This window comes from Oncorhynchus mykiss, chromosome 30, assembly GCF_013265735.2.
Source record: "Oncorhynchus mykiss isolate Arlee chromosome 30, USDA_OmykA_1.1, whole genome shotgun sequence".
Taxonomy (NCBI): domain Eukaryota; kingdom Metazoa; phylum Chordata; class Actinopteri; order Salmoniformes; family Salmonidae; genus Oncorhynchus; species Oncorhynchus mykiss.
In genome coordinates, this window is record NC_050570.1 from 39,849,854 (window position 1) to 39,866,199 (window position 16,346).

A 16,346-nucleotide genomic window follows, 5' to 3' on the forward strand; every position below is an offset into this window, starting at 1 on the left:
ACTACCAGGAGTGTTTGTCTATTGTCCTATATAAAGCATTGTTATACCTTATTATAGATCGATGCATACCTGTGTTTCAAAATAATTTGATGGCTTTTTCTACAGAAGTGTGCTATTGAATTTAAAAACGTTTATTTGATCTACAAATGTATGAAAGTGGAGTGCAAGCACACCCAAAAAAAACAAATTATGCCGGAACTCAAAAAAGCAAACTCAAAACAAATTGATTGATTATTTGATCCACTTTGTATAATAATTTTCAAACATATTTGTATTTCAAGTCCGTACAAAGTCAACCCTACTTGGAAATCCAATGAAAGACTCACATCCACAGGTACCCTATTGCAAAGCTACATTGAGTTGGCTCTGCTCTGAGAGAGATTGCTATTGTCAGTTTTGTATTCATCTGTGACTGTTTTTTTCCCTCCCAAGATGATGGAGATAGACATTGTCATGTCTTTGGCTATGCCGGATTAAGTGATATGACATGCTATTCTATAAAATAATTTCTCCATAATTAATATTACCTGATTGAGCTAATCAGTAATTAACTAGAGAGTTGGGGCACCAAAAAATTATATTTATAGAGCTGTTATCTTCAGTATAAACTTAAAGACCTAGTAATATTTTACATCAATAGCCGTCAATATTAATCGTCATCTTAATTCAGTCTCATCTGAAAGTTGTACATTCTTGGTTATCTGCACGAACCCTGGCTAACAAGTTGAATCAGCAATACAAAATTGGGTTTAATTATTTATTTACTCAATACCAAACTAATCACACAGAATTACACATACACATAATTAAATCATAACTTGATTACAGATTACGTCATGAAGGAAAACGTCCCTAGCGGGAAGGAACAGATATGACAGCTTGTTACACAAAATAAAAGGGGCTGGGTTTGAGTGAAAGAGCGGGAAGACTGAGGAACAAAGGGCGAAGCTGTGCTATCGTAAATACAGTATCTTATGCATTCTAAATTACCGCCCATTTGGAAAAGGAAAATGCAATAAATATTTACTCTGAGCTGCGCTTCGGTAGGTTGGTGGTAGATGGAAGGCCGTGTTGTCCAACCGAGTCCTTTGTCCTTTGAAGAATGTCTCTGCTGGTAAAGTGGATACGTTGTAGTAACGTTGTTGTGTGGTAGATGGAATACTCTGTCTGTTCCTTCCTAACCTGAATTTGCAGCTGCTGTTGCTAACTCAACGGCTAGGAGGTATCACTTCTGTAGTGAATAAGAGTTCAAAGTTCATACCATTCGCAACCAAAGCTCATGCTGATGTTGGCTTCGTTCTGTAGTTATTATCTGAACCATTCTGACATCAGACCGCCGTCCTCACATCCTCGGAACAGGAGGTTATATTGTCGTCAAGGCTTTATATAGTAAGGGAGAGGAGGGCGTGTTTGAAAAGTTTTACAGCCCATGTCCCTTCACAGGGGCGGGCCACTGATTGTTTTATGAAAACCCAAATCTCACATTTTAGAAGCTAAAATCACATTTCATCCCATCACGAATAATTTCATATTCAAACATTTATATTGAATAACAATTCAATGTGAATCCGATAACTCTGATGTGTAGACTTTCCACTGTAGAGTTTATGTCATCTTATCATTGATGAGAATGTCTCAGATGACAACCGAACTGACATCATATTCATTAAGTACCACCGCATATGTTCAATTGGTCGGATTACCAGAATGTAGTTCATTTCCCCCCACCTTCTGATGTTCCCAGAATCTCTATGTTAACCAAGGGTTTTGCAAATGTAACATCAGTAGGGTAGAGAGAGGAAAAAGGGGGAAGAGGTATTTATGACTATCATAAACCTACCCCCAGGCCAACGTCATGACAACATGCATATATTTAATATCAGCATTGGCCCTAATCAGTGTCCAAATTGGCTACAGTAACCTCTCTCTCTCTCTCTGTATGTATGTCTGTCTGTCTTTCTCTCTAATTTCTCTCGACCCTCTTTCTCCCCTCCCATTCCACCTCTTCTAGCCAATGGAAAATACCATGTCATCCTCCTCCTCCTCCTGCAGTTCCAGTGCCCTCTTAGCCCTCTCCCTCTCGCTGGCTTGTATGTAGTTATCCTCTATGAAGCCATCATCATCATCCTCCTCATCCTCCATGTACATCTCTCCCTGGGGGACAGCAGCAGGGTGGGTGCTCCGTGCCTGTCCCCCATGGTTGTGCATGGAGAAGCCTACCTCCAGGCTGTTGGGGTCACACTGGCTGGCTGTGTCCCCCTCGATCAGCCGGGTGTGACGGTAACTGGCCAGGTAGCGGCGGACCAGCTGGCATTTGGCCAGGACAGCGATGAGGAGGGAGAGGGAGATGGCCGTCACCAGTACTGCTACCAGGTACTGCCAGCTTTTGGAGAAACGGCTCTGACCACCATCCTCACTGCCTGTTGGGAGAAGGGAATAGCTTTTACTGCTCAAATCATTATTATTATGTTCACTGCCAAAACAGCAAAGACCACGTGAGTAAGAGTGACAACAGATAATTGATACTAAGTACATAGAAATTAATTGATATAATGAAGCAGATGTAAGTTATATAACTGAGATCCATACCATTAGTTGTAGTCATTGAGTTAGCTGGAGTTGGGCTGGGATGTTCAATGACCTCTGTTAACAGTTTCCTATGGAATGGTCTTCTAATTCCTGTCGACATATCATCAGAGCCATGGTCAAGCTCTTGGTTCCCATTGAGATCCAGGAAGGATATAGTTTGAGCAGAAACAGACAGGGGGGCTTGCAGTATGTTGTGCCCCAGAAACAGCTTCCCTAACCTGGGTAAACCCTGCAGAGCTCCAGCCTCCATGGAGGTCAGTTGGCAACCACTGAGGTCTAGTATCTGCAGGAAGGGCAGGCTGCAGAAGTGGCCTTTTTCCAGCAGAGGGAGGTAGTTTCCTGAGAGATTTAGGTTAACCAGCTGATCCAACCTCTGTAGTTGTCTGAGGTGTTGAGGGTTAGTAAGGTTCAGGTGGTTATGAGAGAGGTCCAGTGCGGTTGCATTGTTCCATATCTCTGTTGGAATATGGGCCAGTTTCCTCCAACTGCAGTTAAATGATGCCTTGTGAAAGAGATGGACAAGATTGGTCAAGCCAACCCTTCCAATTTTGTGGTTGCTATTTTGCAAGAATCAAGAAGAGTTTTGAAAATAATAAATCAACTTCAGGATTTTCTCCCTAAAGCCATTGTATGGGTGAATTGAAAGGCAATTATTAAAATGGTGATGTTAAAATTGATTTCACCTAATTATAACATTCTGTCATAAAGAGCACATGTTCAATGTCATAAAACCAGTTTTCCCATCTCAAGAGGTGACATTTTTAAAAAATGGCTCTAATAAGTGTCTATTAAGTGCCTTTGTAGGACGTCATCGTAAATAAGAATTTGTTCTTAACTGAATCACCTAGTTAAATAAAGGTCAAATACATCAAATTTTTAAAAAAAGAGCCAAATAAACAGGGTTGACGATTTCTTCTTAAATCAGCCATAAATCCCCTTGTTAGAGGGGGAATGGAAGCTTCTTGTGTGCAACAGGGAATTTAAAAAAAAAGGTGTACAATTCTTCTTTTTTTAAACATATCTAGCCTGTCTACCTATGGGTACCAGGGTTGACGTGTTATGCTTGATCCGCTCCGTTTTCCACCACAAAACACCAGAAAATGGCCAAAAAGAGTAGAACCAGCTCATTTGCTTTTAGTCTATGATTTGACTATTAGATGTTCAATGTTTCTTTAGAAATAAATATTTAAAAAGGAATAGTTTCACCATATCAAAAAACGAGAGTTCAGTGCACATAACAGGGTTGACCATAAAACGAGGGACAGACGTAAATGAATCACCAATCACATTAAATAAATGATCTTCAGACATGACTTTGTCAAAACAGCAAAATCACTAAAAGGCTCTACAATGATAATGAAACGTGGAGAAATGTTAGGATTAAGGGGGTTCAAATCTTCCTAGAGGTGACACAGGGTTGACGGAGGGACATGTCAAAATGCAGTATTTTTGCACTTTAGCAAGCCTTTATTCACATAAAATAAATCTGATTTATTGAATTGTCCATGTGGTGTATATTAAAGGGCACTTTATTTAATAAAACAGGCTTTTAAAATTCAATATTAGTGCACAATGTCTACTGAAAAAAATCAAAGACCCTCATTTTGTGGAATGACCCAGGAGTCTTTGCAACTGTCTAGTGCTAATGACTAAATATTGAATGTAATCACTTTAAAACAGAAGGATAAAGAAAACCATCTAATATTTAACAGATCAATTTGTGAAAAACAAATAGATTTTGCTGAAAGAAGCACAATCTTGACATATAATTCTAATGTTGATATCCTATAACGAAGTAGACGTGACTCCCAGAGGTAACACTAGTTTACTGTATGATCAACAACGGGAGAAGTGTAGCACAAACAGGAAATTCTCCATCGTGTCATCCTCATGTGACTGCTTAGAACTAAACAAAGGGAAGAACATGGGGAGAAGGACAAAGCTGTGTGTGTCTTTCTTACCGTGCCAGTATTGACAGTACACGGGCCAACAATGTGACCGTGAAGTGTGTTCCAACTAACTGTTCCCCAGAAACACAAAACCACACACAGACCGGGGCCCCAGGACCCCATGGTTCCCTACTTCCTGTAGAAATGACAAATAGAGAAACACAATACATATTAATCAGACTGAAAAGTAAGTCAGAACTAGAATTGGACTGCATTTGTGTAGCCATTATAACCTGACTTACTTAGGCCTATGACCTAACTGAAATATACCTGACCAGGAAAAACTACTAGCCCTAAAAAAACACCAGAATTGGGTTGAAAAACATAAACAGTTTTTGACATGTTCAATCAAAGCTGCAACCAGTGACCTCTGTGCTCTTCTGTAAGTGAATATGTTAAATGTACATTTGTTTGCATGCGATGTTGATTCATGCTGTCATAAATGACTTATTGCACTCTGAAGATGTCTATTGGCATGTTCTCACAAAGACAACAGTCCGTCCATACCAGCTTAGTGTTTCCACCAGTTTAGTGTTGTACATTTTCCATGAAGATGTGTGTACACACTTTCTATGCACTAAAAAGTTGATTTGAAGCGTTGAGTTATATAATGAAGAGCTTTTCACACACAATAGCAATAGCTTTTGTTCTGCAGAGTGCTCTTACGTAGTTCTTCTTAGAACCATTTGTATCTTCCTCTCTCTTTATTTTTTCACCCTGCCTCTTCTGTTTTCAGAGTTTTCTTGGCACCATGGTGATTTTTCACAGAGGGGCCAGGCTGGCTGGTCGGTCTGCCATTAGGCCTCTTCCCCTCTCCTTCTCCTGCTATTCAGCTCAGCATTGTTGGCTGTAAACACCAGAGTGGGGCTCTTTTTATCTCTTCCTGTCCTCACACAGCCAAGGCACAAAAACAACACGCCAGGCCTGGGAGCTATGGAAAGCCTAGGAGCCCACAAGGGGCTGTGTGTGTAATAGTAGGGTGTGTGTATGTGTGTGTGCGTACAACTAGCGTGTGTGCATGCTTGTCTGTGTGTCTGCATCTGCATTAGCGTTTGTGACTGCATGAGTGTGCACTGTATGTTTAAGAGTAGGCTTTGAGGGCTTCCCGGGTGGCGCAGTGGTCTAAGGCGCTGCATCGCAGTGCTAGCTGTGCCACCAGAGACTCTGGGTTTGAGCACAGGCTCTGTCGCAGTCGGCCGCGACCGGGAGGTCCATGGGGCGACGCACAATTGGCCCAGCGTCGTCCGGGTTAGGGAGGGTTTGGCCGGCAGGGATATCCTTGTCTCATCGCGCACTAGCGACTCCTGTGGTGGGCTGGGCGCTGACCAGGTCGCCAGGTGTACAGTGTTTCCTCTGACACATTGGTGCGGCTGGCTTCCGGGTTGGATGTGCATTGTGTCAAGAAGCAGTGCGGCTAGGTTGGGTTGTGTTTCAGAGGACGCATGGCTCTCGACCTTCGCCTCTCCTGAGTCCGTACGGGAGTTGCAGCGATGAGACAAGACTGTAACTACTACCAATTGGATACCATGAAAATTGAGGATAAAAAAGGGGTAAAAATAAATAAATATATTAAAAAAGAGTAGGCTTTGAAAGGAGTGCCAAGGAGCTCTTTGACCACCACACTACCACACCTCCCTCTCTCTCACACACTCCCATCCCTGCAGCCCAGTGCCACCTCTTGCTGTTCTGTAATGGGTTGCCTAGGTCCTGTCCTTCTCCTCCCTCTCCTCTCTGAGTACAGAAGTCACACACAAAGCCATCCTGCATCTGATCTCCCGGTGCCACTGATCAAGTCATCCTTCCACCTTCCTCCACCTCCTCAGTCCTTATTCATGGTGCCAGATATATATTTGTGTTATTTGTTTTGCGTTTTGCGTAGGAACTAAGCGATGCCATTGTTTGTCAAGAATGAAGGACATGGTTTGATCATACAGTGATTGGAAAAACAGCTGGCAAAGAGAGAGGGAGGTTGTTTATGAGGAAGATGTTTTAGGCATGCAATAGGGTGGTATTCTTAACAATAGTTATTCTTTACTTTGAAGGAGTTTCACATCTACGACTGCAACTATGTGAATTCTACTGTTTGTCCTAAACAAAGAAAGTGGTAATGGGTACAATCCTTTCTAACATTTGCTTAAAGGCCTACACACTCTGCAATGTCATCAATAGAGCCAAGCTACTACTGTAAACAAAAGCACCATGAAACTGATATATTTAGCTTTGGAGGTTAGTCAGATAGCAGAGTAATACATTTGATGGACTAATACCTCTTACCAGTGTTGTGTTCAAGACCACCTAAAGTGAGACTGATTCAAGACCAAGACTAGAGGGGGACAAGGGGTCTGAGACCGAGTCAAGCCCGAGACCATAAAAATGAAAGTCCAATTCAAGACCATGATTGTAATTTTGTCAAATCACCACCATAATAACAGTTCAAAATAATAACAGTTTTTCTGTGCTCATATTTCAGACCAACAAATGGATTTTTTTGACATTCAGAATAGTGAAAAAATGCATGCTGAGGGAAAATAGAGCCACTCCACAAATGATTGCTCACCCAAACACAGTGGGGAACTGAAGGCTTTCTACGCCTTCAGAGAAGGGCTAAGGATTTATAAAAGAATGATTATAATATAACTATAATGATAACTATATTACTATTTTCAATGATGTTCTAATTTAATTGCTTCAGTTTTTGTTGGAATGGAAAGGGTTAACACTGAAGAGAAAAAAAAGATCCAATCAGGATTTTTCTTTGCTGGTCTCTGGGGAGATAAATCTAGCTAGCTTAGTCAGCCATTTATCTAGGCCATCAGAACCTAGATAAAGGCATCTGCTATTCAACTGTATTAGAGCAAAATAAAATTGGCGTGCCAGTGGAAACAACCAATCACATTTTGACTTAATGAGTGGGACCGTTTTTACTAAAACTTATGGAAACATCTGCCTTCTTGAAAGCCAACAGGTCACTGTGCAACAGCTTGCAGTAGTTTTCCCACGGTCTAACTAGCTAGCTTTAGTTGTCGGCTAGTTTGCAGTGGCTGCTGCAGGTGTTATCAAAGAGGATGTTGTTACTAATTTGTTAGCTTCTCCCTTTCAAGAATAACTTTCATCAAGAAGTTAAGTTTCAAATGATCATCTGCTGAGTAGAACTGTGTTTTTTTGTTGCAGCTCTCTTGCTGTTGTTAGCTATCTCTTTGAAAATAACTTGTGTGTGAAACATTGTTCCATTTAAAGTGGAACTGACAGCATTTTAACAACATGACATCTTATTAGAATCTGTTCATACACACACCAAGGAAGATTTTTTTTTTAATCTGACAAGCGACTACTTAGATACAGTATGGTCATTTTCACAAATTCTAAGTATGTTTTGGAATTATGTATACCAAGGCATAGTGACTGTGCATTTGGTGAAGTAATAGAAACTGCAGTAAATAAAACGGAATAAAAACATCTGTCTTGTCCAGGACCGGAGTCTACACAGACCGGTGCGCTATAGCCAATCAGGGCTACAGTGGACCTTCATACACACAAGCCATTTGCCACATGGGCCTGCCATCATTCACTTTCAACTGGACTGTGTGTTCATAGGCATGACTTTAGATCATTAGAACGCATTCGCCAAAAGCCACAAAATACACCTGAATGGATTTCTGCAAATGTATGTAATGATCAAACAACAATGAACAGGTAGTCTCTCTCTCCCTCAGTTATGCACATCAACAAGATCAACAACTAATGCTAGCCAGAGCAAGATGAGCTAAAATCTAATGAAGAAACATTAGACAAACCCTATAAGTTTTCAGCTAGTTGGCCATCAGAATTGCTCTGATAAATGATTGGGGAATTGTATCATCCTTGTGTATAGCCAGTGAAAAACGATATGAGGGGGAAAAAATCAGTCACCTACCCACTCATCCTCCTAGCAGCTAGCTCGCTATCTAGCTAACTTTAGGCTCCGTGTTTTTAGCTAGCTACATAAATAGATACACTAGCCTATTAGCCAAATTATGACTGACTTGTGATCATTGCCCTTGCTATTTTGATTGAATTGACATTCCCAGCGTTAGTTACATTTTGTCCCCCCTCCCCACCCCCCCAGAATATTCAGTCATTGAAACTGAAACAGTGCATCCCGAATGGAGGCAGCAAACAATGTACCGGGCCAGCTGTGATTTACAACCTAAAGGCAATATATTTTTGACTACCAAAAAATGTATTAGTGCATTATAATAATCATGCATTGAAATGCATGCATCTGTTCTGCCAACAATGCCTTAGTATACTTCTTGGAACGTTGAATAAAAATACAAAACTATTTTTAAAACCTCTTATAAAGTTGGTTTTGAAGCATACTGGGAATTTTATATTTTTTACTGATATTATGATTGTCTGTTTCATATCTGTTAAAGCGCTGTCAGTTACACTTGAAACTTTAGGTCACTGATTGCTTTGTGTGCTAAACATGAAATGTTTTTTGCAATGGGAAGTAATAGTTGTACATTTCGATTGGGAAATGCTTAATGGTTTTTGTTTACTTATGATTGGGACCTACTGGCTTATTAATGTCAGAGTTTATGGACTGCTGATCCTTTACCATCATGCTGTGTGTGACTGCTGTCTTTCCATTGGCCCTATGCAGTGGTGTAGTGGTGCCTGGAGAAGTCGGTATGCTCTAATTTAACAAAAAAGTTCCCAATGAAAAACCCTGTCTGAAAAATCCTGTTTTCCTGGGTTTTTTTGTGAGTTTTTCTATGGGTTTTTTTCATTTTTCCCCCCATTTTTTTTAATATTGAAAAAAAATATACACATTTGATGGTCTAAATCCACAACAATGCTTCAACCACATTCATCTGATTGGGTGGGCCTGTAAGGGCCTGGCTCCCCAGTGGGTGGGCCCCTGTCCATCCAGGCCCATTCATGTCTATGCCCCTGATGCAAACAGCACATAATCACAATTGCACATCACAAATAGCCAACTAACCAACACTTCGGACTAAACTTTTTCAATACCTGGTTTGCATACCAATCGTTGCCTTAGTTTGTATTTGCTGGTAGATATCATACGTGGAAACGTCTTTCCTACCCTACCGGCTAGCGATTTTGTGTGCTGCTCCATGCTAAAAACCAAGTGAGAGACTTTTTTTCTTAACTCATGCTGCCTGCAGATGATATTCCGCTGAAACTAGGCTGTGTGTTTGGCGTGTGAATATATCTCACGTGCCTTGCGATTGTGTAGGGAACTTTGCATGATTTCTCTATCGTAATAAAAGTCCTAAACCTCCACTACCCTACTTTGAAATGGATTAAGAACTGAACAAAAGAGAGCATACTGTTTACACCTGCGTATACCCTCTACTACACCACTGGGTCTTTGTGTTTTACGAAAAGTGCACCCTCCTACATGAGTAAACTGGTATTACGGTTGCTGTCCTTTCAGACTCACGAACCTGTCACACACTGAAGGCGAATATGTTTGGCTATGTCTATAATAGATATATGTCTATAATAGATATAAAGACTGTTAAGATATTCATGTTTCATATTTGGCCTGTCGAAGCGGTTTTATGCGCTGACTGAATGGAAGATGATAATTAGGATTTTTTTTTACTCCGCTGGTCTCGGGAAGAAATGACGAATCCTCACTGTCCGAGTACACCGAGACAAGACCGAGACGCTCAATATGTAGTCTCGAGGACGGGATCGAGTACTACAACACTGCTTCTTACCTTTTTTAGCGCTCTACTTCTCCATTGTAATGTAACTGGACCTCACCACAACATCCTGCCTGAATGAACAATGGTTTACATTATTATCAACACCCTGGCTGAAAAGTCAGCGGCTGTCAAAGGTTTAGCCTTATTTTGTGTGGGCATGACTGACTGGTAGAGCAGCATTGGCTTGCAATATGATATCTTACTCAGAAATGGACCCATGCGTCTATGTATTTATTTCTCTCTCTCTCATGAATCTACTTTCATTTTAATATATATTGCCATATTCATCCAAATGTAATTAGTGATATACAGTATACTAGTTGAGATTGTTCAAAAGGTTCTTTCCATTTGGTTATTATACTAGTAAGTTGTCATAGTAGTAAATAGCAAGATACTGTAATTAGTGTATGCACTAAAATATCAACAGGTGGACCAGGGAAGTCATATGACCTCAGTGTTGACAAATGTAAACAAGGTAACAGCCCAAAAGGGAAAGGTTTTGAGAAAGTCCACTCGTTAGAAGTGTCCTACCTGGTCAGCCTGGTCAATATGTACCTGAAACTCAGGTGCGGAAATGACCCTCTTCCTTATAGCTCACATTGAAGCAGCATTGTCACTGAACATTTGTTTTCACCTTTGCTATAAAATGGAGTCTGAAAGGGGTGCGTTCACCTCAATCATGTTGCGAAGGACAAGTCAATGAGTAACTTTGTAACTACATAGGTGCACTCGCCTCCTACTTTCACTAGACCTGGCCTCAGTCAATATTGCCATGCAGTAAAGGAAGGTGGTTGCTTTGAAATGACATGCTTTGTCCTGCATGTCCTACTGTTTACACACAATAGCAGTCTGTTCTACAGATAACACTTTCCAGTTATCTGAGTTCACAGCTGAGAACCCATGTTATTTACACATCAATACAAATTCATATTTACACATTACATAGGCCTACTTATCAAAACACGGTCTATCCACAGTCAGGGTATGATATAGCACAGACAATACTGTACATTTAAAACCAGTTATTAAATGTAACTAAATGTGATCTATGTAACCCCAAAATAAAAGATTTATCACGAGAGGCCCATAAAAAAATAACTAGTAATTGAGCATACTCCAAGAAAGGTTAAAATCTAAACTTTCTGGTAAAAAAAAGTTAGGAATTCCTGAGGTGTAGTCCCTTTTGAGGACACAAGCTCAAGTGCACAGTACAAATATGAAAAATATTTTATATTGTATTTCATATTCAACAAAACTGTCAAATCAAATTATAAAACCACTAACTATAAGATTTCACCTTCCTTATAACTGTCAAATACATATTTGTATGTTTAGTGTTAGAGAAAATGTGCATATTTTCTAAAGGTCTCTCTTGATCAAAACGTCTGCCTCCATCGCTGTGAACTAATCACATAGCTCTAGCTTGGCTTCCTGAACTCGTTAGGAACTCACCTTTCATCTCATAATAATCTTGTCCGTCTATGACAAACAGCAAGTGTTTCTTTTCTTTAAAATCTATTCATTACTTTTAGATTAATGGCTATATATCGATCTCTGAATGTGCTACCGTGATGAAACCGCTCTCTCCTTCTGCACTACAATGTAACGATTGTAGGATTCAGCCAGGAGTCTGTGTCCGTGTGAACAAGGGCTATTGCTCAATGCAAGCCATTTCGATCGATGGTATACACAGATCGATTTATAAGCTAAAATATCGGTCGGGACTAGAACCACACAGGTCCCCTTTACGTCCCCTTTACATTTTATTAATAAATGACAAATTGGATACCCCACAGACACACCTTGCTTTGATCTCATAAAACCACCTCATCTCTGAACGTCTTGAGGTGAGAGAGGGGAACCGAAAATATATGTGTGAAGCGTTTTTTGTGTTTAGTTAAGAGGTTTCAGCCTTGAGGGAGAGAGCAGGCCTTCTGCAGCCCTGGAAGGAAAAGAGGGGTGACCCTGGAAACAATAGGGCCACATCCCAGCCTGCTCCAAACCTGCAGCATGCATTCCACGCCTCAGAACCTCTGTGTGCTTCTAGCAAGTTTCTAAGAGGCCTCAGTTGGTTTTAGGGCAGGCAGACGGGCAGGATAGTAGGGTCATATTTATTGGGAGGGTTTCAGATTGAGGAAATGTACGGCTTTCCTACACACAAAATGTATGCCATTCCTACACACGCCTGTCCTATAACCTCAGTATTTGCTATTCAGACGTATTCAGACTTATTCAGTCCTGTAATGCGCTCTACAGATGTGCCTACCTTCAGGGGAGGACTGGGACACTAATTAGTTCCTGGCATTTTGATCACACCAGCCCACATCAATGCATGCACCCCCATCCCCCTACCACCCACCCAGCTGGCAACCAACCATACACACACACACACCCCATCCCCACATGTACACCCTACAACTGACCCGACACACCCTACTTAGACAAAGGCAGTAGTGCTGACACAACATTGGCAGTACAGTACGGCGTTTCTCAACTATTTCTGTACCAGTGACTGACGAGACATGGTCCTCCTCCTCTTTTTTGAACCAGCTCATGTTAAAAGCAAATACAATATGTATTTGCTGGAGATAAAACTGACCAATATAACCTTGCCTCTGCTCTAGCCATTTTGTTTTCCTCCATGTTGTGGTGTCTATCTGTCTCAGCATCTTCTCTGCTGTCACTCTGTTCTTCTTCTTTTGTTGTCTGTCTGTCTGTCGGTTTAAGACTTATACAGTTGAAATTGGAAGTTTACATACACCTTAGCCAAATACAGTGCCTTGCGAAAGTATTCGGCCCCCTTGAACTTTGCGACCTTTTGCCACATTTCAGGCTTCAAACATAAAGATATAAAACTGTATTTTTTTGTGAAGAATCAACAACAAGTGGGACACAATCATGAAGTGGAACGACATTTATTGGATATTTCAAACTTTTTTAACAAATCAAAAACTGAAAAATTGGGCGTGCAAAATTATTCAGCCCTCTTAAGTTAATACTTTGTAGCGCCACCTTTTGCTGTGATTACAGCTATAAGTCGCTTGGGGTATGTCTTTATCAGTTTTGCACATCGAGAGACTGACATTTTTTCCCATTCCTCCTTGCAAAACAGCTCGAGCTCAGTGAGGTTGGATGGAGAGCATTTGTGAACAGCAGTTGTAAAAATGCCCTATCTTAGGTCCTTCTTAACACCTTTGAGCCAGTCAGTTGTGTTGTGACAAGGTACACAAGATAGCCCTATTTGGTAAAAGACCAAGTCCATATTATAGCAAGAACAGCTCAAATAAGCAGAGAGAAACGACAGTTCATCATTACTTTAAGACGTGAACGTCAGTCAATCTGGAAAATGTCAATAACTTTGAAAGTTTCTTCAAGTGCAGTCGCAGAAACCATCAAGCGCTATTATGAAACTGACTCTCATGAGGACTGCCACAGGAAAGGAAGACCCAGAGTTACCTCTGCTGCAGAGGATGAGTTCATTAGAGAGACCAACCTCAGAAATTGCAGCCCAAATAAATGCTTCACAGGATTCAAGTAACAGACACATCTCAACATCAACTGTTCAGAGGAGACTGTGAATCAGACCTTCATGGTCTTGCTGCAAAGAAACCATTACTAAATGACACCAATAAAAAGAACAGACTTGCTTGGGGCAGGAAACATGAGCAATGGCCACCGGTGTAAATCTGTCATTTGGTCTGATGAGTCCAAATTTGAGATTTTCGGTTCCAAACGCTGTGTCCTTTTGAGATGCGGAGTAGGTGAACAGATGATCTCTGTGTGGTTCCCACCATGAAAGCATGGAGGAGGAGGTGTGATGGTGTGGGGGTGCTTTGCTGGTAACACTGTTGGTGATTTATTTAAATTTCAAGGCACACATAACCAGCATGGCTACCACAGCATTCTGCAGCGATACGTCATCCATCTGGTTTGGGCTTAGTGGAACTATCATTGGTTTTCAACAGGACAATGACCCAACACACCTCCTGGTTTGTAAGGGCTATTTGACTAAGAATGAGAGTGATGGAGTGCTGCATCAGACGACCTGGCCTCCACAATCTCCCGACCTCAACCCAATTGAGATGGTTTGGAATGAGTTGGACTTCAAAGGGAAGGAAAAGCAGCCAACAATTGCTCAGCATATGTGGGAACTCCTTCAAGACTGTTGGAAAAGCATTCCACTTGAAGCTGGTTGAGAGAATGCCAAGAGTGTGCAAAGCTGTCATCAAGGCAAAGGGTGGCTACTTTGACAAATCTAAAAATGTGACCTGTTTCAGTAAACCATGTGTATGTTGTGGGTCACTACTTCACAGGAGAGCCGTTTGAACGTAAACTTCTTTTTTTTTTTATTATCAAAATGCTTTTTTTGTTGTTGCAGAAATGCCTTCTCGAACATGTGAACTTTCATGTGCCTTAATTACAAACTTGTATGCCATCTGTAAATACAAATTAAATTGTTAAATTATGAGCCTAGTTGGTTTATCCACAGAAAAAGCGAGCAACCTTCCCGCTAACCATGATTGGCTGAGATAATGAGTGGGCTGGACATGCCGAGAGATGGATTGGTCTGCCATATAGCATGCTTCTGTCTATTTGAACTGGTCAGTATGTCTAGGTAATCCTGTCTAACGAGGCTTTAAAAAAAATGTATCGCATAGTAAAACTGCATAAGCCTAATGTCAAGTTAAAGTCTACTGTTAGCTAGCTAAAGTTACGTACATGCTCTCCACTTTCTGGAGGATTGAGTTTTGAAATCAGTGGAATTCGAGTATGATAGCTAAGGAGATGGAGAAAACACCTGTCTGCGGATTTCATCTTTAAACTAAGGGCAACCATGGTATCCGACAGGAGACATGTCCATCCATGATGGGTAAGATAGTCTAGGTAGCTACATTTTCAGGTAATACACGTTTATAATTTTGACAGAAAGTGGCTTCATTTCATGTTAAAGTGTACTGTTAACTAGTCAATGTTAGCTGGCTGGCTCGCTAGCTAACGTTACGTGTATGATCTTATTATTCGTATCTCATAGCCATTTGCTTGACTAGTTATAGCCTAATGTTAGCTAGTTAATATTGAATCTGGTTGGTTAGCTACCTGCAGATTCATGCAGGGTAGTAACGTCATGAGTTGGGATTATGGTTCATTGTTTACCTAGCTAGCAACATGTCTTAACAAAAGACTCTCGTCTGAGTGTGCCAGAGCGCAGAATAACTGATGAATTTACGAACGCTCAACACCTGTTGAATATGGCCGGAGTCAGTAAACGTCTGCAAAAAAGCATAAATAAATAGTTTCCAGCAGCACAGTTATAGTCACCAATGCTCTGGATAACATGAAAGAAATTGAACCAGCTCTGCTAGGGCGAGTAAAATGGTCAGAATGGGGTGTTCTCTCATCATGTGTCTGGAAGTAGCTAGGAAGCCAGCCAATGTTAGCCAGTTAGCTTGGGTGCTTGAATGCTGTTGTCCGTCCGTTAATTCAGAGTTCTGACCTCACATTCTGACAGCACAGTTACAGTCACCAACGGTCTGGATAACACAACAGCCTAACAAGCTCTGCTAGTGCGAGTAATGTTCAGTGATCTGTTCTCTCATTTGTCTCTGGAAGTAGCTAGCAAGTTAGCTTGGGTGCTTGACTGCTGTTGTCTTATGGCTGCAGGGGCAGTATTGAGTAGCTTGGATGAAAGGTGCCCAGAGTAAATGGCCTGCTCCTCAGTCCCAGTTACTAATATATGCATATTATTAGTAGTATTGGATAGAAGTTTCTAAAACTGTTTGAATGATGTCTGTGAATATAACAGAACTCATATGGCAGGCAGAAACCTGAGGAGAAATCCAAACAGGAAGTGAGAAATCTGAGGTTGGTAGGTTTTCAACACAGTTCCCATTGAAATCCCCTTGAGATATGAATATGCACTTCTTAGGGCTTCCACTTGCATTCCGTTGCTCCTCAAGACACAAAGGAATTCTCTGGTTGGAACTTTATAGAAGATATATGATAAAAACATCCTAATGATTGATTCTGTACTTAGTTTGAAATGTTTCTTCGACATGTAATATCACTTTTTGAAGTTTTTGTCAGAAGA

The 16,346-nt window shown here is 40.9% G+C and overlaps 1 protein-coding gene across 4 annotated transcripts; it reads right to left on the reverse strand.

The window, feature by feature from the left end:
- Positions 1-1,735: 1,735 nt before the first annotated feature.
- LOC110521819 (type III endosome membrane protein TEMP) lies at positions 1,736-11,071 on the reverse strand. Of its 4 annotated transcripts, XM_021599707.2 has the most exons (5): positions 10,790-11,023; positions 10,271-10,329; positions 4,551-4,674; positions 2,590-3,091; positions 1,737-2,420 (listed from the first exon to the last, which is right to left on the reverse strand). In XM_021599707.2, exons 3-5 carry the CDS (start codon positions 4,659-4,661, stop codon positions 2,008-2,010), a joined length of 1,026 nt encoding a protein of 341 aa, XP_021455382.1. In that variant the 5' UTR covers positions 4,662-4,674; positions 10,271-10,329; positions 10,790-11,023; the 3' UTR covers positions 1,737-2,007. The 4 variants fall into 4 exon arrangements, with proteins under 4 accessions (XP_021455385.1, XP_021455382.1, XP_021455381.1 ...); XM_021599706.2 differs by lacking the exon at positions 10,271-10,329 and having other exon boundaries at positions 10,790-11,071; XM_021599708.2 differs by lacking the exon at positions 10,271-10,329 and having other exon boundaries at positions 10,814-11,023.
- Between the last annotated feature and the right edge of the window lie 5,275 nt (positions 11,072-16,346).